The sequence below is a fragment of the Crotalus tigris genome, unplaced genomic scaffold, assembly GCF_016545835.1.
Source record: "Crotalus tigris isolate CLP2741 ecotype Arizona unplaced genomic scaffold, ASM1654583v1 scf7180000020640.449710, whole genome shotgun sequence".
NCBI classification, from domain to species: Eukaryota; Metazoa; Chordata; class Lepidosauria; order Squamata; family Viperidae; genus Crotalus; species Crotalus tigris.
Window position 1 is genome coordinate 399501 of NW_024098119.1, and position 27586 is coordinate 427086.

General features: G+C 42.9%; 1 protein-coding gene across 1 annotated transcript in view; it reads right to left on the reverse strand.

The window, feature by feature from the left end:
• ARHGEF9 (Cdc42 guanine nucleotide exchange factor 9) overlaps nt 1–23999 on the reverse strand; it is a 97202-nt gene extending 73203 nt beyond the window's left edge. The window contains exons 1-2 of the mRNA XM_039368130.1: nt 23787–23999; nt 4176–4370 (exon numbers count right to left, since the gene is read on the reverse strand). Of these exons, the coding sequence (XP_039224064.1) occupies nt 4176–4370; nt 23787–23912 (321 nt within the window). The 5' untranslated portion in view covers nt 23913–23999. The remainder of the gene's footprint in view (nt 1–4175; nt 4371–23786) is intronic.
• Between the last annotated feature and the right edge of the window lie 3587 nt (nt 24000–27586).

Sequence of the window (27586 nt, forward strand, 5' to 3'; positions counted from 1 at the left end):
GGAAACAACCAGGCTCAGAGAGCACTGAGGAGCCCCCATTTCAACCCTGAGCTACAAATATTCTCTTGTATTGAAGCAATATGTTTCCCAATCAACAAGGCGGGGGGGGGGCAGGAACTACAGTCCTCAACTTACAGCCACAATTGGGACCAAAATTTATGTCGCGCCCTATTTTACGAGCGTTTTTTGTCCCGGTTGTTAAGCAAATCATTGCCATTGTTAAGTGAATCACACTGCCGTTAAGTGAATCCAGCTTCCCCCACTGGCTTTGCATGCTGGAAGCTGGGTGGGTAGGAAGATTGCAAAGGGCAGTCACACAGCCCTGAAATGCTGCAACCGTTGTAAATACAAGCCAGTTGCCAAGCGCTGAATTTTGATCACCTGACAGGTGGGAATGCTGCAAAAGTCATATCATAAGCATGAGGACGGATCATAAGTCACTTTGTTTAGTGCCCTTGTAACTTCAAACTGTCCCTAAACGAATGGTTGTAAGCTAAGGACTACCTGTAGGCCAGGATTGGAAGCATCCACTGACCTGTTGGTGCAACTTATGGAAAACGGTGGAATCGACCTGGAATTGACTCAGATGCCAGTTACTTTGAGCAAACAATCTGATCTCCCTCAATTCTGCCCTCTGGGTGTGCAGCAGAGCAGAAAGATGTGCTTGTTTCAGGTTAGAGTGCTCCCAAAGCTGCTTTTTCAAGAGGCAACTGGACTTTCTTGTTTTTCTTTGTAGACTTTTCGCTTCTCATGCAAGAAGCTTCTTCAGCTCTGACTGGATGGTGGGGAATGGAAGGATTTCCTTGGAGAGAGCTGCTGAAGCCTAGAGAACTGTTTTCTGAGCAATGCTTAAGAGAGCCTATTTATTGCTCATCCAAAAGGGCATGGTCATAATCTTCAGCATGGCCATTCTCCCACCTTTTTACAGAGAGAGCGCTGAAGATGGCTCCACCTCATACATGCAGTCACTTCCACAAGTAATTGCAAACCAATAAATATGCCTGGTGCCAAAAAGTCCCATTCGTCATCTTCAGGCTGGTGTTTTCAGTTCGAAGCACGAAGCTGAAAACACCAGCCTGAAGATGACGAATGGGACTTCGTCGAAACGTCGCCAAGACACTTCCAATTTTACGCGGGAGAAAACCCGAACAACCAAAGACCTGCATACAAACACCCGCGAAAACCTCAGAAAACATATATATAACGAACAACGGACTGAACAACAGAGCGCTCCCAATGGGATGGCAGCGAAGAACGCTTTGAGCATGTGCGGGAGGAGGGTGATTGGAACGGACAGCAGACCCCTCAGTATAGTGCACGGGAAGGAAGATGGAAAAGAGAACAACATGGGGTGGGGGAAAGAATCCATAGTGCATCCTCAAAGGACGAATGGACAGGACCGAGGTGAACTTGTGATTCAGGGGGATACTGGAGTCAATCCAGATACCCCCCCACCCTCACCCCTTAGGTGCGACCGTATGCGGAGTGATGGAGGAGTTACACATGGGGGGGGGAGACCTTAATCCTGAATCCACTTAATCCCAAAGCTACCGATCAAGTGCTGTGTGAGGGAATGCGAGCTAGGAACAAAAGAATGTGTATTAAAGGAGGCACGCTTGGGTTACATTTTGAACAGCTGGGGCCAATGACGCGCTCTAAGAGCCGGAAGCAGACGCTTGATTACAGGACGCTTGATAAAGATATATAAGTCTACTCCCTATACTTGCCTTTTAACCCTGACGATGTCAAATGTATTTTGACGAAAGCTAGGTTGGTTAATTAAATTTTATTCTCTTAAAGCATTCTCTTGGTGATCATTGTTTTAATAGTATGGATATTCCCAAGAGTCATATTTTTACTTTTATTTTTGATATATATATATATATATATATATATATATATATATATATATATATATATATACTGTATAGTGACCAAATTTGGAAAGCCTGCTAGAGTTTTTCTCTCCCTCCCACTTATACCAAACAAAATCAAAGTTCCTTTGCCACACTAAATTGTTTTCCCTTAAGCGCTCATGTGTTCCTTCATCAATATTATCTCCATATTTCTTTACATATTGTTTATTTGGAAATGCATATTTACCAAACCAAATGTGCTCCAGCTTGACAGGTGGCAATGATAAATACCCACCATAAATCCATACAACTATATCAGAATTGATTGGTTTTATGTGAAGTGCCACATCAATTTTAAAAAGCAAGCACGCAGGGCCAAATTGTCATGTTTTTATAGGGCTGAAAGTGAAAAAAGACTTCCTCAAATAGCATGAAATTAATTTTTTTCCCATTATAGTTCTACTGAAACAAATACTTTTCGTGTTTTCATCCTTGAACCCCCTAGGCACAGAATGGGATCGATATTTTTGTTTTTAAAAACGTCACGGCTGGATATTTGCACGCACAAACACAGAGACACACAAACACAGAGACACTCATATTAACCTCCACACACAGTTTTCAAAAGACTTAATTGATTTAAATAACAACAATTTACTTCCTGCGCTTGGACAGCAATCCAGCTGTCATATAAATTAACTCCTTAGAAGCTCTGATTCACTGCAAGAACCTTTGATGCCACCACTTCTGCATCAGACCATCAATGGCTGCTCATGGCGGGTATAAGCCTTAAATGTTGGCTACTGCATAGTTACTGAAATGTAAACACCCTTCTACTCTCAAAAGTGAATGCTTGAAACACCTTCAGAGATATTCTGAGGAAAATATTTTTAATACTCAAAGGCTGTGTTCATAGGTATGCTGAAGTTTATATCTGGATTAACAAAACTGAATTCCTGTGTTCACACAGCAATGCACATACCAACCATCTGATGGTTTTATGAGACGGTGTGGTTCATACAATATACTTACTCAATAGCTGCGCTCCCCAAAATGCACTCAACCACAAAGTATGTGATCCCATTTTAAGCTAGTGTGCCCTACTGTGTGAATTATTGAATATAGGACGAACGGTTTCAGGAACTGGGTATGTCTAATGTTGAGAAGGACCAGGGGTGACATGATAGCAGGGTTCCAATATTTGAGGGGCTGTCACAGAGAGGAAGGGGGGACAACCTATTCTCCAAAACACCTGAAGGCCAGGCAAGGAATAACAGATGGAAGATGATCAAGGAGAGATTCAACCTAGAAATAAGGAGAAATTTTCTGACACTGAGGACAATTAACCAGTGGAACAGACTGCCTTCGGACATTGTGGGTGCTCCATCATGGGACGTTTTTAAGAAGAGATTAGGCAACCATGTGTCCAGAATTGTATAGGATCTCCTGCTTGAGCAAGGGGTTGAACTAGAAGACCTTCAAGGTCCCTTCCAACTCTATTATTCTGTTCTTTTAAAAATCAAGCTATAGAGTGAAATTTTTAACCTTTTAAAGAAGTTGGATTTTCTGACATGGTTGCGGAGATTCTTTTATCACTTCCTTTTTCCGAAGCTGAAGATTAAAAAGTGCAGTGATGACAAACATAATCAGGTGAATAAGGGGGCAGGGCTACGATTAGGTTACCTCCAAATTTAATTCTGTTATCACTCCAACAAAAGTTCACCAGAATACTAGATGTCCCTATATGCCAATGTCTACAGTACACAAACTGTTGCCTAATTTGATTTTCAGAATTAAATTGGAAAAAGGGACTGTGAACGAACGACTTATATTGGCCCAAAGAACTTCAAGGTTAGACAGACAGATGAAATTCACCCAGTTGATCCCCTAATCCAGGGGTTCTCAACCTGTGGGTCGGGACCCCATTTGGGGTCGAACGACCATTTCACGGGGGTCGCCAAACAACGCAGTCTGCCATTTTTTTTTCTCCTTTTCCTTAGCTGTGCTACTCCCTTTTATTCTATTGGCTTTTGAAAGCCAATAGAAGAGACTCTCTTGAATAGAGTCTAATTCTATTGGCTTTCAAAAGCCAATAGGAATTGTCCAGGCTATCTCTGCCCTGCTGAGCCCGCCAAAAGTCCCATTCTGCAAACGGTGCTGCACCAGTTGAGTAGTCCTCGAATTACAACTGGTTGAGTAGTCCTTGACTTACGACCAGTTGGGGGTCGTGGCATTAAAAAGGTTGAGAACCACTGCCCTAATCCATCTCCACCCGAAACGTGACTCTTAAACAACATATTCAAGAAAAGGCTGGCTTACCTCACAGATGTCCTTCAGATGTTTGATATAGTGGCGCTCCGTACTCATGATTTCATTAATGACATTGGCTCTCATCTGGTCTCGGTTCTGGAGGGTTCTCCCAAGACAGAGGCAGTCAGTGGCATTTGGATCCAAGTGTCCATTCTGTACTTCACTTGTGCCTTCTTCAACTCCATCTTCTTGGTTGACCCAGAGCTGTAACCAAAGGCAATACCAGCCCATTACATTGGTTTTCTAGGGATGCTGAGAGCAGCCAGCTGAGATGAGAGAAGGGCTTAAGAGGGAATTAGCCTGGACTCGCTATGTAAACAAAAGAGGGCAAGGTTTGATACTCTTTCCCCACCCCCACCCCAATGCCTTTGAACCTTATCTAGTCTTTCCCAATCAAATGTTACCCAGTTGGGGAGATTCCTGTGAAACAGGCACAGAACAATAAAGTAGCTAGTTTGAACTCTGCATGTATGCGTCTGGTGCTTGCACCTGACCAGTGTTCAGCCATGCCAACATTTTTCTTTTACATCCTCATTATTCAAGGATGAATTTGATGCCCCGCAAGTTTGCAGAATTGATTGCAAAACTAAAGAAATCCAGGATTTTTGTAGATAGTGGATAATCAGACTTGATACATTCTCTACTCCGTGGAGCTAGCCTGTGTGATTTCCACTGGCGAGTCAACCCACAGAACAATTGGGAAAGATTGTGGTTTTAGTGAAGTAATTCATATGGTCCAGTAAGAATGCAATAAGAAGGAAACAAGATTCAACAGAGCCTGTCCCTTAATGTATTAAGATTGGGGCTCATAGTAGGATACTTTTTCCTGACGGGGTCAGAAATAAGCTTCTTAGTTCAGTGGGGGTTATTTCTAGGAAAATAGAAATAGAAAATAGAAATATAGGTAGTCCTCAACTTACCACCACAACTAAACCCAGAATTTATGTTGCTAACTGTGAAATGTGTTGAGTTTTGCCCCATTTTACGACTTTTCTTGCCACCTTTGTTAAGCGGATCACTGCAGTTGTTAAACGAGTAACACAGTTGTTAAATGAATCTGCCTTCCCCACTGACTTTTCTTTTCATTGCAAAAGGGGATCATGTGACCCCGGGACACTACAACCGTCATAAATGCGAGTCAGTTGTCAAGCACCCAAATGTAAATCACGTGACCCTGGGGGATGCTGCAGTGGTGGAAAGTGTGAAAAATGATCATAGGTCATTTTTTTCAGTGTCGTTGTAACTTTGAATGGTCACTAAATGAACTGTTGTAAATTGAGGACCACCTGTAATATGAATTCGATTGAACTCCAGTTCTTTTAGACCTGTTTAATCCCAGGACTTTGTTTCTTTTACCCTGGTCTTGTCGACTCCTGTTTTCCTTCCTCCACAATTCTTAAAAAAAAAGAATCAGAAGGATTGCTCTGAAAATATCCAACAATTTTAACTTGAAACACCAGGAGGGACTAAGAAAACATTAAAAAACACTTTCCTGCATTCAGCTCTAAACACACAGCATAGCACGACTGTTCTTCAAACAGCAAACAGGTGACAGTAATGGAGGAAATGTTATTTTCCTTCATTTGTGTTCAGCCTTCAAGTCACAAGAAACATAAATTATACTCTGCATTGAAAGGGATATGGACAGGGGTTCCATTTCCACAGCTTAGCCTATTGTTAAATATGTAGCTGCTGATGCATTGTTTCTAACCTTAGGAACGGTGATGGTGATCCGTTCAATTTGCAAAAATCTCCATCCCTCTCCTTTTTCGTGTTCTCTGCTTTTTTCAACTGCTGATTATGTTTTGCTCAACAACATTTTTTTTATTACTGCACCAGAAGAGCTTTAAAGGTCAAGAATTGGGAGATCGCAGAGACAACCCACCAATTTTTCTCACGATCGATTTAAAGGGGCAGTGAACACGAGAAAAATTATTTGCAAACTGAAGTGGAATAATGACAAGATGGTCCTTTTTAAGACCAAACATCAATTTTTTTTTAAAAAAATGGATATGCATGGAAAAGGATGAAATCGGAAACGATCGGTGCATTCATGCAATACACATATTTACCATTGCTATATTGATATTTTTTTATTTTATTTTTTTACAATATGCTTAAACCCTATTCAGCACAAGCTAAAAAAGAAATATAGAAAGTGATAATTTCAAGGTGTTTGAGAAATGGCTTTAAGGAGGTTTTAGTCCTCCTTTCCCAGCCTGACCTTCCAAAAATAAACAAAAAATGTGTTGCTTTGCCAAAATATTTCCATTGCTCCTTCTGGCTTTTTGTAACATATTTTCAGTAGAATAAATAAAATATGAACATAGAAATGGGACAGAGATGAGTCAGAACGCACATTCTAAACTTAGCACATCAGAATTGATAGGAGGGTACTTTATTGAATCAACAAAGATCATTAAAAAAAGGAGTCCCGGCGGATTTTACTCTGCTAAGCCATTGCCAACTATCATCTCCATTTCAAGGCCACTGAGCCAGCGCTGTCCGAAGACATTTCCACGGTCACGTGGCCAGAGTGACTTCACAGAACACTGTTACCTTCCCACCAAAGTGGTACCTATTTATCTACTTGCATTTGCCTGCTTTTGAACGCCTAGGTTGGCAGGATCTGAGGCGAAGGCATGAGCTCACCCTGTCATGTGGCGCTCGGGACTCAAACGTGGGCTGCTGGCTTTCCAGCCAACAAGCCCAGCCTCTTGACTGTTGAGCCACTGCAATGCCTTAGCAGAGATCGTGCATCATGTCAAACTGTCTAGAAACCTCCATGGTTGTACTCAGAGAATCCTCTAAACCAGTGTTTCTCAGCCTGGGCTTCTTCCAGATGTGTACACCTCAATTTCCAAATCCTCAGATCAGCATGGGTACCACTAGTGTGCAACTTAACAATCATTTATTGAAGAACAGACATCTGGAAATTAGCTGGTCGAGAAAATATAGATCTAAAACCAGAGTTTCCCATCTTTAGCTATTTAAGATATGTGAATTTCAGCTCCCAGAATGCTGATTGGGGAGTCCTGGAGGTTCAAGTCCATATGTCTTACAATGGCTAAGGTTGGGAAACAGTGCTCCAAACCAACCAATTCAAAATATGGCAAAACCGGTAGCTCTTATTCCAAGTTTGATATCTCAATCTAAGCAACTTGACCCAATCCTCAGAAGGGCACGTTGGTCTACTAGATCAACTTTAAAACCTGTGGACTTCACCTTGCAGAATTTCTCAGCTAGTATGCTGGCTGGGGAACTCTGGGAGTTGAAGTCCGCATATCTTAAAGTTGCTGAGGTTGGAAAATATTACCATGCAGCATAACTAATGAAGAGATGCGACAAGCCAATTCATCTCAGAAGGCATAATTTGACTGAACTTCTGGAGTAACTAAACAATTCAAATGCAACGCAAAAATATGACAGAAGGGTCGGCCCTCTGACACGGCTCCTCTACAGGAAGGAAAACCAAAGTGCTAGATCAGTGGTGGCGAACCTATGGCATGGGTGCCAGAGGTGGCACTCGGAGCCCTCTCTGTGGGCACAAGCATCATCTCCCCAGCCTCCTCCCACAGCCCCCTCCTCACCAGCAGCCTCCCCAGAGGAGAGTCACCCCTGGGCGCGGCCCACATGAAGCATCACAACCAAGGACATGGTAGCCAGGCAGCGGGGACAAGACTCTGTCCTTGCGCCCCGTCACACACAGATAATGCTGCGGAGCATGGGCAGAGGGTGTGGCTGCCATGGCGCTGCTGGGCTGCCTGGGTGATCTGTGGCGTGCAGGTGGCGGGTGGCCCAGTGGGCAGGGTGGAGCGGGGACGGGGGTGGGGGGTGGGCTTTGGGCACTCGGTCTCTAAAAGGTTCGCCATCACTGTGCTAGATCATACAACGGTTCTTCACACGGTGTCTTCTCTGGCCCAGCTGGCCCAACAAAGGGTTAAGGTGTAATGGGAACTCCCGCAGCAAATAGAATGGGCCAAGTAATCCCAGGAGTTTTGATTAAGCCACAAATAAATCCAGTTATGTACAGGTTAAACTAATTCCGCAGAATTATTTTGCAGGGCTGAAATCTAATCAACTGGGAAGTCATCCCTCCTAATGCTGGAGAAAAAAAAAGATTTAAGCAGACAAATATAACTTGCATGAACAAGGCGTACGCCTGCTACGTGTTGAGAATACCTTAAATGATGCACCTTTCCCAAGGATCATGCGGAAACTACAAAAGGCACTTTTGTGAGCCCAGGAAACAACACAACCGTTTTAAGGGGTTTTTGATGGGTGCTATAAGTGTGCATTTGCATGTGCTCTGAATCCTCTTCGAATCTGAAACTCAGCACAGCCCTAGAAAGAAGGTCTGAAAAAGGCACCTCTCTATTCCAAAACTCACCACCGAGGCCGGTCAGCACGGGGCACAGCTGCCAAGCACTGATTGGCTCTAGTGGCTGTCTGTCTCACTGATGGAGAAAGGACCAGTGATAATTGATTGGGCTTTTAATGCAATCTTATGTATCTTTTGGTCTTCCATCATGAGCCAGCTTGGGACTATGCTGCCTCTTGTCTTACACCATCACCACCCATTTCTGGGATTCGCTCCTGCCTTCCTGGTAAACTGTCCCTTCACTGTAGTCCATCACAGCAACAAAGATGATCAGGGGACTGGAGGCTAAAGCATATCAGGAATGGTTGCTGGAATTGGGTATGTCTAGTTTAACGAAGAGAAGGACGAGGGGGGACATGATAGCAGTGTTCCAATCTCTCAGGGGCTGCCCCAAAGAAGAGGGAGTCAAGCTATTCTCCAAAGCACCTGAAGGCAGGAGAAGAAGCAACGGATGGAAACTAACCAAAGAGAGAAGCAACCTAGAACTAAGGAAAAACTTCCTGACAGTGAGAACAATTAACCAATGGAACAACCTGCCTCCAGAAGCGGTGAATGCTCCAACACTGTAAGTTTTTAAGACGAGACTGGACAGCCATTTGTCTGAAATAGCATAGGGTTTCCTCCCTGAGTAGGGGGTTGGACTAGATGACCTCCAAGATCCTTTCCAACTTTATTATTATTATATCAGCCACCCTATGTGGATACCATCTCTGACACCAGGAAGAAAATCCTGGAAAGGCTTGTGAGCAGGAGAGACCAGGAGAACAGAATGCATCATGTTTAAGGAGTTTCAGATTCTGAACAGTGGAGATGAGTGAGATCAAGATTTTGTAGGGCAACCATAACAGCCACAAAATTCACAGCCCTTCTCTTATCAGCCATGGAGATAAAGAGAGATGAGAGAAGCCAAAATACAATACACAACTGAAGGCAAGAGCTGTGTGTGTGTGTGTGTGTGTGTGTGTGTGTGTTTGTGTGCATGTGGGTGTTGCAGATACAGATAGTCTTCGACTTTACAACCGCGATTCACCCCCAAATTTCCATTGCTAAAGTGAGACAGTTGTTCAGTGAGTTTTGCCCCATTTTATGACCTTTCTTGCCACAGTTGTTAAGTGAATCACTGCCCTTGTTAAGTTAGTAGTGTGGTTGTTAAGTGAATCTGGCTTTCCCACGGATTTTATCAGAAGGTGGCAGAAGGCGATCACGTGATCCCGGGACATTGCGACCGTCGTGAATATGAGTCAGTTGCCGAGCGCCCGAATTTTGATCACGTGACCCTGGGGAGGCTGCAACAATCGTAAGTGAGGAAAATGGTCATAAGTCACTTTTTCCAGCACCATTGTAACTATGAACGGTCACTAAATGAATGGTTAGAAGTTGAAGGCTGCCCATACTAGGTTGGTAAATTATATTATCTTTTGTCTGTTAGCTCACACTATGTTTGTACAAGTATCTTAGTGTTTAGAATCAACTTCCTCATTTGTTTAAGTGTTCCCTCTCTCCCTCCCTGTGTCCCTCCCTCTCTCTCTCTCTCCCTTTCCTCCTTCCCTCTCTTCCTCTGTCTCTCCCTCCTTCCCTCTCTCATCTGTCCTTCCCTCCTTCCCTCCCTCTCATCCTCTCCCTCTGTCCTTCCCTTCCTCCCTCCCTCCCTCTCTCCCCTCCCTCCCTCTCTCTCTCCTTCTCTCCCTTCCTTTCTCTCTCTCTCCCTGCCTCCCTCCCTCTCTCCCCCTCCCTGTCTCTCCTTCCCTCACCTCCTTCCCTCTCTCCGTCTCCCCCTCCCTCCCTCTCCCCCTCCCTTCCTCTTTCTCCTTCCCTCACCTCCTTCCCTCTCTCTCTCCCCCTCCCTCCCTCTCTCTCCTTCCCTCACCTCCTTCCCTCTCTCTTTCTCTCCCTCCCTCCCTCCCTCCCTCTCTGTCTCATGGGTTCCTGTTTGCTTCTTGGAGATGGTAAATGAGGATCTCAGATTCCTCAAGAGATCATTCTTCCCCCCCCCCCCATTGGTGTGACTGCTGCTGCCAAAAAGAATCAATCAAGAAATTTAACTAAGTTTGAAACGGAGGAGGTAAGCAGGCTATGGCAGAAGGATGAAGGAATGAATGCACGCTCTGGAGAATAATTGCTCCCGGTAGAGATGAAGTTTGAGCATTATTGCCATCTATCGGAATCTGGACCCTCGGTGGATTTGGTTGGAGTGGTTTCTGGAAGGCTGTGCCAGATTGGAACTAAAGGAAGCTGGGGCGTTAGGTGAAACAAACAGCCCGTCCTAAATAAAAATTCCCTGGAATGACGTCCGTGCTATCTCTCAGCCGCTCCGTTATATAACAACTTTGGATTACAAGGCTTTGCACTTTTTCTGGGATAACACAGCTAAGTGTCAGTTTGAATGTCTTGCATGATGAAGCAGAAATGAACCAGGGAGAACAGAACAGTCAGCGTCTATTTTTATGTCCTCTTGCATCCAAGACAGCAGAGCAGAGAGGGGTATACAAACATTTGTAAGCCTGGGGTCGAAAGTCCATAATGCAGAACCAGCAGGTCCTCTGCAGACCTCTTTGCTTATCACTTCTCATCTGACCAAAAAAAATAGACTGAGAACTCAAGAACCTTACATTGAACTGAATATTTGCATTATTTTTATATATATATTAAAATCCTTCATGCAAGTTGCACCAAGCAGCTTACTCTTCACCGGCTGCTCTAGCAACCAGCTTTCAGGGCTGCTTCGTAGGACTTGGTTGTGGGAACTGATACGAAGGGTGGGTGGTGCAACTGTGATATCATTACAGCATGACTAAGCTCACATGCGTATATAGCAACAAGGAAAGGATTATCTTCTTCTTCCGTTCTCCACTCTCTCAGAAATCAGCTTTTTAAATTCATAATGTAGCTATTTCTATAGGTAAAGCAACAACTACATCCAGGACGTATCAATTCAGACATTGCAGCAAGGACCGACAAAGCTATGGTTTACCAAACTAGATTCAGATTAGTTAGTCAATGACCAAAGCATGGCCGCTCATCAGGCTAAGATCTCCTAACAGCGAGAACAATCAGCCAGTGGGACGGCTTGCCTTCAGAAGTTGTGGGTCCTCCATTACTGAAGGTTTTCAAAAAAGAGACTGGACAACCATTTATCTGGGGTCTCCTGCTTGAGTAGGGGGTTGGTCTAGAAGACCTCCAAGGTCCCTTCAATTCTGTTATTCTGTTATCACTGGAGGTTTTCGAGAAGAGATTGGACAGCCATTTGATTGGGATGGTATTATTCTTCTGCAAGGTGGGAAGGAAATGTGTATGTGTGTATTTGTGTATATGTGTGTGTGTGTATAAATATACTGTGTATTTGTGAGAGACAGGATGCTTGGCATATGCAGATGGGGATTAATTGATTTTATTAACAGGGCTCCTTTTTATAGTTTATTTTAATAAGTAATTATTAATTCCAAAGTATTTTTGTCCTTTGCTTGCCTATTTTAAGAACGAGTGTGAAGAAATGCGGAATCTGGGCATTACACAGGATTCTTGTCTGTGTTTTTTTTTTTTTTCATTTTTTTTCTATTTGCAATGGGTATTGAGCAGGATTTCTTAAACTTGTTTTCATTTGGGTTAAATATTCTGGGTTAAGTTAAAGATGAGGAAGTAACTGTGGCTGAATTTCAATGCTGAACAGTCCCAGGCTGGTTCTCTAAAGCCACAAGTTCTGCAGGCCTGTTTTGGCCATTGTTTGCTTTAATCAGAATTTGCTGGATGCACTAAATTTGGCTGGTTTCACAAACTGCACAAAGCTATAAACCAAGCAGACTACCTTGTGCACAGGGCAATAGTATGCAATCTGCAAAGTGCTTTCCCCCCACTGCTAATACTCTTAATCAATTTATCAGCCATGTAAATTTATCTGCCTTGGGAAGGTGCATTATTCAGAGACCCTTGAATTGAATCACGTCTCAGTATGTCTGTCGGCTTTAAAAAAAATGACATGATTTAGGGCTGAACTAACTGGCGATGATGGAGTTATTATAAAGGAACTGAGAGTTAACCTTGAGGAAGGCATGTAAGAGCTGCTAAGGGAGGGAGGGAGGGAGGGAGGGAGGGAGGAAGGAACGAGTTGTTAAGTGGAGAGACTACTAAGATAACAGGTTAAGTGGAAGGACTAAGATAACAGCTCAGGAATAGAAGGAAGACTCAGAAAGAAACTCAAGATAACCACGCTTTGATTTTCTTGAGTATAAGGTCAATGTCAGGACGGCCATCCTTTCCCTCCAGCTTTGCTTCACTAGATGCCAGTCTGCCTTGAACTACAGGAGGGGGAGGGAGCTGGGGGGGGGAGGGAAGGGGCAAACCAAAACTAAGCACCATCCATCCCAAGATGTCAGCTCACCACTCCAAGGCCACAAGCTGGGAACTGGAATGGCTGGTGATTCAGCCTGCCAGTTACCAAAACACCAAATGTAACTGGACAATTGGGAGATAACAGGGAAGAGGAATGAAAAAGGGAACGTTAACTGGGAAACTTTCCCACCAAACCGTCAGTTCTGGCTTTATTTTTTTACGGTAACCACTTGGCTTTTCAGTAAAAAAAAATTATTTTTGCTACACGTAGAGTCCAGAGTATTTCTTTCCTACAAGACCAAGCTGGGGCAGATCTGACAATCAGGGAAAAACCTGAACAGGCTTTCAAGATTCTGCTATTCTACCCTGCAACAATACAGCAATATTCCCAGAATCCTTGAGGGCTGACAGTTATGCAGGGTCCAATCTGGGTCGGTCCCCAGGACAAAGGTTTAATCTTCTGAGCTTTCAGACTTGTGCTGAAACCCATGCTCAGGGAACTTTCTACCTCTCCAGAATATGTGCAGTGTGCTGCTCCATGCGTAGTATTTATGTGTGCCTGGCTGTGTGTGGCACCACTTAAATATTACGCATAGAATAATCCACAGCACACATTATGGTGAGAGAGAAGTTCCCTAAAGATGGGCTCCAGCACGCATCCTGGAAAGCTCGGAAGACTAAACCTCTGGTCCCAGTGACTGACCCAGATTGGATCCTGCAACATTATCCTGGGACATGTAGATTTGCCTTCATCCATAGACAATTATACTGGAAGTGGTGGAAGTCACACATCTGGGGAAACCCACTATGGAAGTAACTGGGCTGAAATGTCAAATTTACTCTCCAAAATTGTTCCACCTGTGAAAACGGGTTGCGATATTCTGCTGGTTTCCTGACATCTTCAAAAGAGGGAAATATATTACTGTTATCCTTAAAAATATGAAATGTCTGAAACTATCACATTTTCTTACTTCGCTGCCTCTTCCCCCCCAAAAAGCAGAGGGGTTCTAGAGTGTTTATTTTTTTTTTTTTCTGAAACACATTAAGAGCTGCACTTCTTGAGATGCCCATGGAATGTCTGATTCTGGTACCAAGCCTTAAAGCTTTAAGAGGGAAGAACTAAATCAGGGGTAGTCAGCCTTGGCTCTTTTATGACTCGTGGACTTCAACTCCCAGAATTCCTGAGCCAGCACGGCTGGCTCAGGAATTCTGGGAGTTGAAGTCTACGAGTCTTAAAAGAACCAAGGTTGACTACCCCTGAACTAAATAAATCAGTTCTTAAAGGTTCTATAAATGACATTTTTATTGGTGCTCTAATTAAATTTAATATGTTTAGGTTTAAGAACCAGGAACACCAGATTGATTTCCCAGAGCAATGCAGTCTAGGGCAGTATTTGATTCAATCAACCCTTTTCCCCATCATAAATAATGTCAATAATATTTGTTCCTCCCCTCCTTCCAAATTCACTAGATTCTCTGTTGTTTCATCTAAACATTCAAGCTGAATCCTCAACTTACTAAAATAAACTATTATCAATTGCTCCATTATCCTCAGCAGATGTCCAAATTTCTCCCTCGGGTAATTATCTCCAGTTTAAGAACCGCTGGTCTGGGGCATAAATAAAAAAAAAATATAGGCAATTGGTTTTACCTGTATTTCTCCGTTTTTCTTGCAGCAATTTTGTGTTGAAGTTGAATATTGAAGTTGTCTAGTTAAGTTGAACTATGATTTGTAAGCCACCCAGAGTCACCTTGTTGGAGACATGGGTGGGAAAGAAAGAAAGAAAGAAAGAAAGAAAGAAAGAAAGAAAGAAAGAAAGAAAGAAAGAAAGAAAGAAAGAAAGAAAGAAAGAAAGAAAGGGAGAAGGGAGGGAGGGAGGGAAGAAAGAAAGAAAGAAAGAAAGAAGGAAGGAAGGAAGGAAGGAAGGAAGGAAGGAAGGAAGGAAGGAAGGAAGGAAGGAAGGAAAGAAGGGAGGGAAGGAGGGAAGGAAGGAAGGAAAGAAAGAAGAGGGGAGGGAGGAAAGAAAGGAAGGAAGGAAGGGAGGGTGGGAAGGAAGGAAGTAAGAAAGGAGGGAGGGAGGGAGGGAGGGAGGGAGGGAGAGAAGAAAGGAAGGAAGGAAGGAAGGAAGGGGAGAAGGAGGGAAGGGAGGATGGAGGGAGGGAAGAAAGAAAGAAAGAAAGAAAGAAAGAAAGAAAGAAAGAAAGAAAGAAAGAAAGAAAGAAATAACATACCACAACTGAGCTAGACTGAAAGACACTCATAAAGTGTGGTTTTAATTTTAATGAATGTTCCCTCCTTGGAACACCACTGGAAGAGCAGGAGAAAGAGGGAGAGAAAGCTGCCAAAACTAAGTTTGCTCACAGTATCTAACCATGCTAATAATAAGGGTCCACAACACTGCACTTCGAATTAATTCAAATAAAATCATAAAAGATTGGACTGGATAATCATTTGTCCGGGATGGTATGAGATCTCCTGCCTTGTTCAGGAGGTGGACTAGATGACTTCCACCCCCAAGCTCTATGATTCTAAATACACTTTTTTTTTAAAAAAAACCCTACAGAAATCCTAGGATGAAATAGAAGCACTTCACCCTGAAATATGGCCTAATCAAGAGCACCACAATCTTGCAAAAAAATCAGCACTCTTAGGAAAGCAAGAAACCACCCAAATCCTATCAGGTTTGCTGAGTGCACTGGAGTTTGGAAGATGGGGGGTTTTGGAAAGGTAGATAATTCTTGGCTTATCCTTATCTCTGAATGCAGCCATCTTTTGAAACGTTGGGGGAGAAAGGGTCACCTCCTTCAAGGCCGGCTATCCTTTTGATAGGATTCCACCAAAGCAAAGGAAAATATCACGGATAGCAAATCAATTCAGTTAAGGATGCCCAAGCCCCCACCTGACAGAGGGAGTATCGGCTTTCCCGGGCTACCTTAACAGAATCTCGCAAGTCCAAAAGTTCTGGTGGTCCTCGGCTTACGCCCACGACGGAGCCCAAACTTTCTGCTGCTAAGTGAGGCAAGCCATTCCCCTGGCTGTTTGTTCTCGCTGTTAGGAAATTTCTCCTTAGTTCAGTTCTCTCCTTAGTTAAGTCTCCATCCATTGCTTCTTGTCTTGCTTTCAGGTGCTTTGGAAAATAGGTTGCCCCCCTCTTCTTTGTAGTGGCCCCTCAAATATTGGAGCACGGCTATCATGTCACCCCCAATCCTTCTTTTCACTAGATTAGACATACCCAATTCCTGCAACCGTTCTTCGTCTGTTTTAGCCTCCAGTCCCCTAATCATCTTTGTTGCTCTTCTCTGCCCTCTTTCCAGAGTTTCAACAACTTTTTTATACTGAGGTGACCAAAACTGGATGCAGTATATAAAAGAATTCTTTTGCAATTTGGGGGGACTCTTTACAGTTCTAGAAGGGTTATGATTCCAGGATGGTTTTCTTACTTGGTTGGTTAGTTGGTTGATGATTGATCGATTGATTGATACTGTGCATTTTGTTGAAGAAGTTTGGCATAGCATGTCTTCATTCCATTTGCCCAACAAAAACAACCTTATGAGGTATGTTGAACTTCCCTGGCTACTGGAACATGGTTCCCCCACTGCTAATCCATCAATATCTAGTCCTCTTGTTTGTCTTTTTGCTAAAACAATTTGACTGCTATCATCAAATGATTATGTGTCAACTCTTAGCAATCAGATAGATCTTCTCCAGGATAATCTCTCTCTAACTTAGCCTTTCGGTTCTTCCAGTGATGCAATCCTTACCATTGTACCCGAGTCCTTAACCCTTGCTTTCTCCTTTTTAATTAATTAATCATAAATCTAAAAATAATCAGAGGTGGGAAAGGTCATAAAAATGAAGAAAATTCTGGGACAAAAATTGGTTCTTTTTACACACACACAGCTCTCTGGAATATAAGAGGAAAAATTGCCAACGCTGCGAAAGAAGCGAGGATGTAAATTTTACCTATGTAAATTTAACTCCGGACAACATACGTTGCTCAAGATGTTTGTCACACAATATTTTACCACTTGGAGAGGAGATAATGTGATCTCGGGTTCCTGCTCATAAACAGCCCTCCAACCCAAGAGATGAATGATTAATTCAATATTAGATTTGTAGGAGTATAAAATGCAAACTCAGGAGAAACTACTTCAGCTTTTGCTTCCTTGCTTTGCTGACAATACCTCAGAGAGACTTGCTAAGTGATTCATAAGCTGTTATGTGTAAATGTGTTAGTTCTTGGCTTGTATAAAGTGGAGGTGGAACTAATTTTATGATCTTTAGATAAGATTATTATCTACACTAACCTAAAGGAGAACTGTGATTTAAAATCCTAAACCCATGTAACCTTTCAAAGATAAATGGTATTTAAGTTCCTAGAGAGACCTAGGTCTTGAAGGAATTTTGACAGTATAGGACAGGGGTAGGCAACCTTGGCTCTTTTATGACTCGTGGACTTCAACTCCCAGAATTCCTCAGCCAGCATGGGGGAACTATGGCCCCTTCATGACTTGCGGACTTCAACTCCCAGAATTCCTCAGCCAGCATGGGGGAACTATGGCCCCTTCATGACTTCTGGACTTCAACTCCAGAATTCCTGAGCCAGCATGGGGAAAACTTTGGCTCTTTTATAACTCGTGGACTTTAATTCCCAGAATTCCTGAGCCAGCATGGCTCAGCTTGGAAACCTCTCCCCTTCCCCTCAGCGTGGTTGGCTCAGGAATTCTGGGAGTTGACGTCCATGAGTTATAAAAGAGCCAAGGTTGCCTACCCCTGGTATAGGACCTATAGATTGTCCCTGATTGACAATGGTCCATTAAGTGACCGTTCAACGTTATAATGGTACTGAAAAAAGGGACTTATGTCCATTTTTCACTTTATGAACATGGCAGCATCCCCATGGTCAGGGGATCAGAATTAAGATGCTTGGCAGCTGACTCATATTTATAAAGGTTCCAGTGTCCTGGAATCATGTGACCTCCTTTTGCAATCTTCTGACAATCAAAGTCAATGAGGAAGCCAGATTCACTTAAGAACCCTATTACTAACTTATGAATGCAGTGATTCACTTAACGACTGTGCCAAGAAAAGTCACAAAATGGAGCAAAATTCACTTAACAACTGTCTTATTTAGAAACAGAAATTTAGGGCTCTATCGTGGTCGTAAATTGAGGATTACCTATACATTTCAGGAAACTTGAAATATATCCATGCATTCCTGTAGATCTAAAAAAGCTTAAGATACAGGCCCCAAATAAAACCAAATTAAAGATATGAAATGGCATACTATGGTTTTTTGTGGTCTACATCAGAGCTAAGGTGAAAGATAGTATACAGCTGGCACTTAATTCCACTAAGAATAGTGTAAACATCTCACAACTACTCAACAAAAAGTTGGAGGAATTGTCAATATAGGGGTAGATTAGCTATTTGAAAAAGTGTGCTGTTTTGGAAAGTAAAACTCCTTTCTAATCAAAGAGCAGAATGCACCCCACTATTACACATCTTCAAGGAGAGTAATTGCTAAATTACATAATAAGGAACTTTTTATATTTTTACTTCTAGCAGCTAATTAATAATTGCTCAACAGTGGAAGTTCCTTGATGATTTAATGGCTGTGAAATGGCATACTAAATATAGCCAATTCTTGTTCTTAAAAAAAAATAGATCAAATCTGAATATTAAGCACACAGAAGAATCAACTTCATTTTTATTGGATCTGTATATCAACAGTATATCTATACACTGTAAATATTATTAAAACAATGGTTTTGATTATTAGTGAATCCTGAAATTTATGGAAACCATGAATTAATTCTGATTTATACTTTTGCAAAATGTATATATTTTTTTCTAAATAGAAAGAAATTCAGAAGCCATCTTGTGTGGGCTAGTAACTCAATAGCTTGGTTAAAGATATAGAAAAGGACTTTTTAATACAAACTTTCTCCTTAGTCCACCAAACTGAGAAGGTCTTGCAAGCTTTGGATATACACAAAAATCACAGGAAACTAAGTAAGTAAATGGTTCACTTAGAAGCAGCCACCTTTGAGGGTTTCAAAAGATTATGTCTGAATAGTTTTAATCAGGTTATGTTAGGAAATTTTAGAATTCAGTGGTTTTTACTCTGTTAGATGTTATTCTTGCTCCTGTGACTTTTAAGAAGTAAATCACCTTTTCATTTACCCTTGTTTTGGTTATGGCCATCCTGGACCTAGACAAGGGCAGTTCTACCTTCATTCTTGTTCTTTCTGCCTGTGAATTCTCCTCTCTGCTTTTCTATCCTTATTCCAAGGCATCTTCAGCATTGTTAAGTCTTTCCATCATCAGTGAAAAGATAACGCTTCTGAGTTGAAGCTCAACGAATATTAATTTCACCTGACATCAGGTGTACATTGTTTGAAACTCTCCATGTTTATCCTCCACTCTGCTTTTTTTTAAGTGTCTCTATCTAAATAAGTCCTCCTAACTGCTCTTACAGCTCCACCTCATAGCCAGAACATCATGTACCATTATTGTATACTTTCTTTTTCTTTGTTTGCATTGTCCTATTACCTTGAAGAAGTCCTGCGGATTTTACTCTGCTAGTCGTTGCTAACTATAAGGGGGGGGGGGGGATGCTCATATCCATTTCAAGGCCATTGAGTCAGGGCTGTCCGAAGATATTTCCACAGTTATGTGACCAGTATGACATCACAGAGCGCTATTACCTTCCCACGGAAGTGGTACCTATTTATCTACAGTAGTGGCCAAAATTGTGGAAACCTTTTGGGAAAAGTGTACAGTAGGAATGCCACCTTTGGTTAAGTTTCCACAATTTTTCTTCTAATTTCTTTATAACTGTAGCCTTGTTCACTTAATAATACTATTCGACATCGCTTTCTGGGCAACCAGTCAACTCTTTGCACCATTACTTTAATTTTATTACATTTTACAAGCTCACTAAATGAAAGAACACAAAAAAAGCCCAACCAACTTGATAGCGATCACATAACACACTGACAAATGTCCTCCTCTCAGCTTCAATACGTGACATCAATAACTGAATCCCACTGTGATCTGATTGGCTCATGACCAAAACAAGATGACAGCTGATTGGCTCTCTAAACACTCACACTCATTGGCTACAGTCAGATGAAGGAAAGCTACCCGATATCGACCTAAGCAAGTTGTGCTTCCTTTTTCTGGTTATTTGGCTATAACGTTTCACAGAATACAGTACAGATAATTGAACAAACTATGTTGCATTACATTCTTGATTAAATTATCTTTCCATTGATATATAAGTTTATGGTACTACTCCAAAAATAAAGTTGGTGTTATTAGCCATCAAACCTCAAAAATATACTTTCCCCAAAAGGTTTCCACAATTTTGGCCACTACTGTACTTGCATTTGCATGCTTACGAGCTGCTAGGTTGGGAGGAGATGGAGCAAAGACTGGGAGCTCACCCGGTGGCATGGAGCTCAGATCTTGAACCTGGGCTGTCAGCTTTCTAGCCGACAAGCCCAGTGTCTTAATTGCTAACTCACCCCTGTTGTCTTGAAGGCTTAAACGTATGTACAAGAAATGTATTTAAAGGTCCTATACAAAAAGGGATGAAGAGGTAGCAAGATAGAGAGAATTTGTATTTTGTCCTCCCTGCAAGGCTGTTAATTTTCTTATAGCTGTTTGGCCCACCTAGAAGAAGAGGAAGATCAGCAGCAAAGTAGATGGATTCAGTTACAGAGGCAATGGGTATACTGTTGGAAGACCAGAAAAATCAAGTTAGGGACAGACTGTCATGGAGAAAGCCTCTCCACGTATTTGCTAAAAACTGACAATGATCTGATGACACATACTCAGTCAATAGGGGGGCGTGATGGCTCCAGTGATTAAAGATGCTGAGCTTGTCAACTGGAAAGCTGAGAGTTTGAGTTCAAAACCAAGCACCATGCAACGGGGTGAGCTTCCGTTACTTGCCCCAGCTTCTGCCCGCCGAGCAGTTCGAAAGCATGCAAATGCGACTAGATAAATAGGTACCACTTCAATGGGAGGATAACAGCATTCCGTGTGCCTCAGCGTATAGTCATGCTGGCTTCGGTCAATGCTGGTTAAGAAACAGAGAGGACCATTGTCCCCTAGAGTTGGAATCAACTGGACAGGAGATCAATAATGAATCTGAACGAATTCACGCAAATGCAATCCCAAAGAGAGGCAAGGCAGCTTATCATATTATGGCTTGGTATTCCTGTCTCCCATCATGTCTCCAGATTCTTAGTTAAGGAAATCTTTCTGAAGCTGGTTCTTGAGAAATATTTTTTTCTACCCAGGAAGGCTCAGGGATCAAAATTCCAGATTTGGTTGTGTTCACACTGAGCCACAGTCCGCTTCAGCTAGCCACCTACAATCTGCCACAATATTTATTAAAGCGCTGCCTCAAAAACAGGAGAGAATAATTGACTAAGAAAATAAGCGCACTTGAATAATCAGTGTGAGCCTGTTTAAAAAATCAGCAAGTCTCCTGTTCCCCCCCCCACACACATACTTTCTAACTACTAGCTTGGAAGAATAGTTGTTTAGAAAAATCTGTTGGCTTATAAAGAGAACTTCTTAAGTCACATTTTGAATCTCATTCCCAACTGAGTTTTATTCCTAGCTTTGAGTTTTATTCCTAGCTTTGTTTAAATACCAGTGGACTGCATGTGTCTATTATTTCCTTTGCCTGCAATTTTCTCTATGTATAGCTGAGAAACAGAATCCAGAATGAATACTTGTAGATCAAAAGTGCTATGCACAGAGGAGAACCATTTATACCCCTGGAATATGTGTAGTTTTAAGTCTGTTTTCCCTAGAAACCATTGAAGCACAGTTTTAAAAAATTAAAAGCATAACAAAGCAGTAAAAAGTCATTTGAACAACAAATATTAGAATTTGTTGCAAAGATTATTTCTGCAGCCAATGGAAAATAGAACGCCGATTGGATAAGTAACAGCAAAAAAAAAAAAAAAAAAAAAGCCAAAACAAACACAGATTTCTGCAAGAAGAAAGATTCCACAATTATAAGACCTATTCAAAACATTTTAAATCTTATATTCCCTAATGGTAGAGTTTGTCTCATGTTTGCAGTTTTCCATTATTACAGAAACTTGAATCTGGCATCCCCGAATTTTGAAGTTCAAAATTTATAGTGAAACCGTAGAGAATGAGTTTTAATTTTTTTAAAAAATAATATAAAATGCAAAAAACCCCGCATATTTGGGGGAAACTGTTCTCTTATTTATTTGATTTAATACAGAAATGGGGCAGAGCATGCTTCTAAACGAAAGGATGCAAAACAGAAAATAGCCCGGTTTCTCCATTATGTAAGAACATTAGAAAAATATAACGGAGGAGGCCAAACATCCATTCATTTCATCACCTGATTTCTCACAATGTCAGCCAGAAGGCAGTTTAAATCCCAAGTTTGGTAAATGATGTTGCTTTTTGTCAGAGGTAGCTGATTCAAAGATAGGCTGCACCTACACACAGAGGTTCGGTTTTAGCATTTGTACCTCTGTCTCACTGCCTTTATCTGATTTTTTTTTTTCAAAAGCCACTGGGTCATCACCAGTTTGCTTGTGAAAAGATGAACCTCTGCCACAAAACCTATGCTTTTGCCAAGTGTGAATCCAGTCCAGGAAAAGGCTACAGATGCCCTCAGCAGTTGGTGCACACCCCAAGACCCCTTGGAAGATTTTGCTTAGCAGATGCAATTTTCAGTTGCAAGCAGTTGCAATGTGGTAGCAGCTGCAACCATTTGCAAAAATTAATTTTTTTAGCATTTTGTACAATTTAGGGGTGACCTACAGTACTGCAGGCCACTTTAGCTGACTGTGTTCAGCAGGTCAGCGGTTCAAATCTCACCGGCTCAAGGTTGACTCAGCCTTCCATCCTTCCGGGGTAGGTAAAATGAGGACCCAGATTATTGGGGGCAATGTAAATATATATATATACATTGCTTACTGGTGTACACCGCTTAGAGAGTGCTTGCACTTAAAGCGGTATATAAGTCTCATAAATAAAATAAACCCAAAAAATTATGAATAACTTGTTCCTATCAGGAACCTTTTTCATTTATCAGCCGGAAGGTTCCAATCCAGGAAGCCCAACATCTTCCCAACAACTTTAACACAGACTCCTGATGGAAAACCAAATGGGTTACTGGATGTCCAGACATATAAATGACCCCACATAAAGGGTGTCCAGCTTTGAGCTACCATGCCAGCAAAGGGCAACCCTGAGTAGGCTTTACACCTCACACGGCAACTGCTGGGACACTCTGTATAAATGGGGCATAGCATCCTCCCCTCAGTGTGACTGCGGGCGTCCCACGTCAAACTGTAAATCACAAGGTGACTGGTTGTAAGCTGAGGCATAGACTGGCCCAGTTTCTGATTTTTTTTTCCATATAAACGATGCTGTGCCTCAATGGTTGGATGGCCTAGACCAGAAGCCCCCAACCTTTTGGGCCCCAGGGACTGGTTCCGTGAAGAAAGGTTTTTGCATGGACCAGAGAGTGTGTGGTTTTGTGTGCTGCCTGCATACCACGGATAGGGCTTTGCTTGTTTGTGTGGACCGGTTGCTGGCAGGCCACAGCCCAGTACCAGTCCACAGCATGGGGGTTGGGGACCCCTGAGCTAGACATTGGTATTTGAACATGGATCTTTTTAACATTTATATTTTATTGCATTTTTTAATCTAGGGGAAATGTTAATACATATTGCAAGTCCATGTAGGATATACCATACACTCAAATAATCAATAGATGGGAGTGACCAAAATGACACCTTTGGGCTGGCCCCACCAGCTCTGGGCCCAGCCACACCTGCTTATGAAGAAGCCAGCTCAACGGAGCAAGGGGAGGGAAAAGAGAAAAACCAAAGCTACTCACCCTTACAAAGCTGGCCGGAAACCAGCCCTCTTCATCGTCGATCTGTCCCCACCACCAGTCCTTGTTGGAGGCATCAAGCACCTTGATAACGTCTCCCGCTTTAAACGCCAACTCCCGGTTGGCCATGGTGACGTGATCCCATACTGCCTCGGCACTGACAATCGAACCGCCACTGATCAGCTTGAAAGACAAACACAAGGCCCATCAGCCACGATCTCTTCCCCCCCCCCAGGGAGAAAGCCACCGCCTCCCACCACCCGTTCGGAGGGGATGAGGAAGCCATGCGCCTTGCACCTGGTGGGAATGCTAGTCTCTCCCTTTTGAAAGGACACGGGGAGTTTGGGGCCCCTAGCTAGGGAAGGTCTGCGCCCAAATGATGCCGTGCAAGTCATTTCAGAAAGTCTTCTTTCTATAGGATTTTCTTGGCTAAACTAAGGCAGTCCTCAACGTACAACCATTTCATTTAGAGCAGTGTTTCTCAACCTTGACAATTTTAAGGCATGTGGACTTCAACTCCCAGAATTCCACAGTCAGCATTGCTGGCTGTGGAGTTCTGGGAGTTGAAGCCCACATGCCTTAAAAGTGTCCAGGTTGAGAAACACTGATTTAGAGACGTTCAAAGTTACAGTGCATTGAAAACAGTGATTTACGACCCATCCTCACATTTACGACCATTGCAGTATCCCAAGATCAAAATTGACACCTGCATGTATTTACAACGGTTGCAACATCTGGGTTCTTGTGATCAGCATCTGCAATTTTCCCAGCCAGTTTCCAATAAGCAAAGTCAATGACGGAAGCCAGAGTCGCTTAACGACTGCAGTAATTTTCATGGCCAAAAAAAGAGGCTGTAAAGTTGGGTGTGTAACAACTGCCTTGCTTAGCAATGGAAAATCTGTTGTGGTCGTAAGTCAAGGACTACCTGTATAGCATTACAAGCTGCAAATGAACACACATGCAAAAAGACACGTGTCCAGCACAAATCCTTGCATCCGGAAAGTTATCAAATCAGGGTTTCCACTGAGCCTTCTCTTTGGGAATCTGACATAATAGATAAAAGAATGTTTTTTGCATCAACTTAAAAGATGGGGGGGAGGGAGAAGCAGGGCAATAAAGATTAAGCATTCCCCATAAACCCAGAATACTGAATATCAGATGGGAAAGCAAACGAACAACAACAAAAAAGAATGGAGTATGGAACAGATTAAGCTAGTTAGTTGTTGGCTGAAAGCCTCAACAAAATCACTCTTTGCAACAGGGAGGATATTTAATTAGTTCTTCCATTTTCTACCATCTAATGTTAAGTAACAGTAAATAATAGTTCAAGCACTATTAATATTCAGACAAGAACTGGCAGGGCCAGGGGGAGGAGTTAAATGAGGCATCAGCTTAGAATGATTATGCAGACACAAGAAAAATAAGTCTCTCTCTCTCTCTCTCTCTCTCTCTCTCTCTCTCACACACACACACACACACACACACACACACACACACACACACACTTGAATACTGTTGACCCTTATCCAGTTCTAACCATGTGCTAATTGAGAAGATTCCTGCACAGTGGCTTTAGCAATAAATCAATAATTTGGAACATCTTTTGGACCTGTTTTTTCGCCTCTGACATAATTTGACATTATGCACGAATTGTATGAATCTTCACGCTAGTTCAAATCTCATTTCACTTCAAGTTAGGAGTTTGTGGCTGATGGCTAAGAACATCAGCTATCACTTGTCTGTACTACAGATCTCTGCAACATCAAGAATGCAGGTGCTACTCCACATCTAAACTGGTGTAGGAGAAATAGCCTTCCTCACAACCTCTCTTGGGGCCCAGTGTCCTGAGCCACCCTCATCTTAGGATGGCCCATGATGGAATCAAAGCTATCCTTATATACTCAAGCCATTCCGCTGATTAATTGTAAGAGCCGAGGTGGCGCAGCAGTTAGAGTGCAGTACTGCAGGCCACTTTAGCTGACTGTGTTCAGCAGGTCAGCGGTTCAAATCTCACCGGCTCAAGGTTGACTCAGCCTTCCATCCTTTCGGGGTAGGTAAAATGAGGACCCAGATTGTTGGGGGCAATGTAAATATATATATACATTGGTTACTGGTGTACACCGCTTAGAGAGTGCTTGCACTTAAAGCGGTATATAAGTCTCATAAATAAAAATAAATTGTTCTTACTGTCAGGTAATTTCTTCAGAGTTCTAGATTGGATCTTTCCTTGTTAAGTTTCCATCCATTACTTCTTGTCCTGCCCTCAGGGGCTTTGAAGAATAGGTTGACTCCCTCTTCTCTGTGACAACCTTTGAAATATTGGAAGACTGCTACCCAGTCACCCCTAGTCCTTCTTTTCACTAGACTAGACATACCCAATTCCTGCAACTGTTCTTCATATATCTTCACCTCCAGTTCCCTAATCATCTTGGTTGCTCTTCTCTGTACTCTTTCTAGAATCTCAAACATCTTTTTTATATTGGGCTGACCAAACCTGGATGCAATATTCCAAGTGTGTGGCCTCACCCATGCAGAATAAAGTGGTACTAACACTTCACGTGCTCTTGATACTACCCTCTGTGGATATAGAGGGATAGCTAACCTGCTATAGGGTTTAGCTGGCTCTGCTAAATTTTTTGCACGGGGAAAAGACACTTGAAGAGCATGGCAAGACAAGAAACAATGGATGGAAATTAAGCCGGGAGAGAAGCAATCTAGAACTAAGGAGAAATCTCCTGACCGTGAGAACAATTAACCAGTGGAAGGACTTGCCTTCAGAGACCATGGGTGCTCCTTCACTGGAGGCTTTTAAGAAGAGACTGAACAGCCACTTGTCTGAAATATGGCCTAGAGCAGTAGTGGTGAACCTATGGCACGCGTGCCAGAGGCAGCACTCAGAGCCCTCTCTGTGGGCACATGTGCTGTCCTCCCAGCCCCATCTCCCCCTGCAGCCCACTCCTCACGAGCAGCCCCCTCGATGAAGAGTTGCCCCTGGGCGTGGCCCATGCGGAGCAGCGCAGCCAAGGACATGGCAGCTTGGCAGCACAGACAAGACTCCGCCCTTGCACCCCGTCGCGGGCAGATGATGCCGTGGGACATGGGTGGAAGATGTGGTCACCATGGCGCTGTTGGGCTGCCTGAGCGATCTGCTGCGTCGGGCCGTGGAAGTGGTGGGTGGCCCTGCGGGTGGGGCATGGTGCAGAGTGGGGATGGCGGCGGGGTGGTTTTTGGGCACTTGGTCTCTCAAAGGTTCGCCATCATTGGTATAGGGTCTCAACCTGCTTTTGAGACCATTTCACGGGGGTTGTCTGCCATTTTTTTCCCTTTTCCCTAGCTGTCCTACTCCCTCTTATTGGTGGCCACACCCACTTGGGGGTCACCACAACATGGGGAACTGTATTATGGGGTCACGGCATTAGAAAGGTTGAGAACCACTGGTATAGGGTCTCCTACTTGAGCAGGGGGTTGGACTAGAAGACCTCCAATAGAAGGGACAATAGTCCTTTCCAACTAATATTCTGTTATTCTTATCAGATTTGCCGATCATGGAAATGGATTCTTCTGAACCATTGGTGGATTTCTTGCCTGCCAGTTCCTGAATTCATTACTTTTCCAACCTCCTTCTGCCTCTCCTCTGCAGTGTTTCTCCCCCCCCCCTCTTTCCTTCAGTGCTTTCAAAAGGAAAAACATCGGGGAAAGTTCCCATTACTTATTTACAAGCTCTGTTCCCTTGTTTTCCCTGTCAGGGAATTCCACAAGTACCACCCTCAGCAAGATCTGCCAGCCGTGACCCCAGAAGCTGC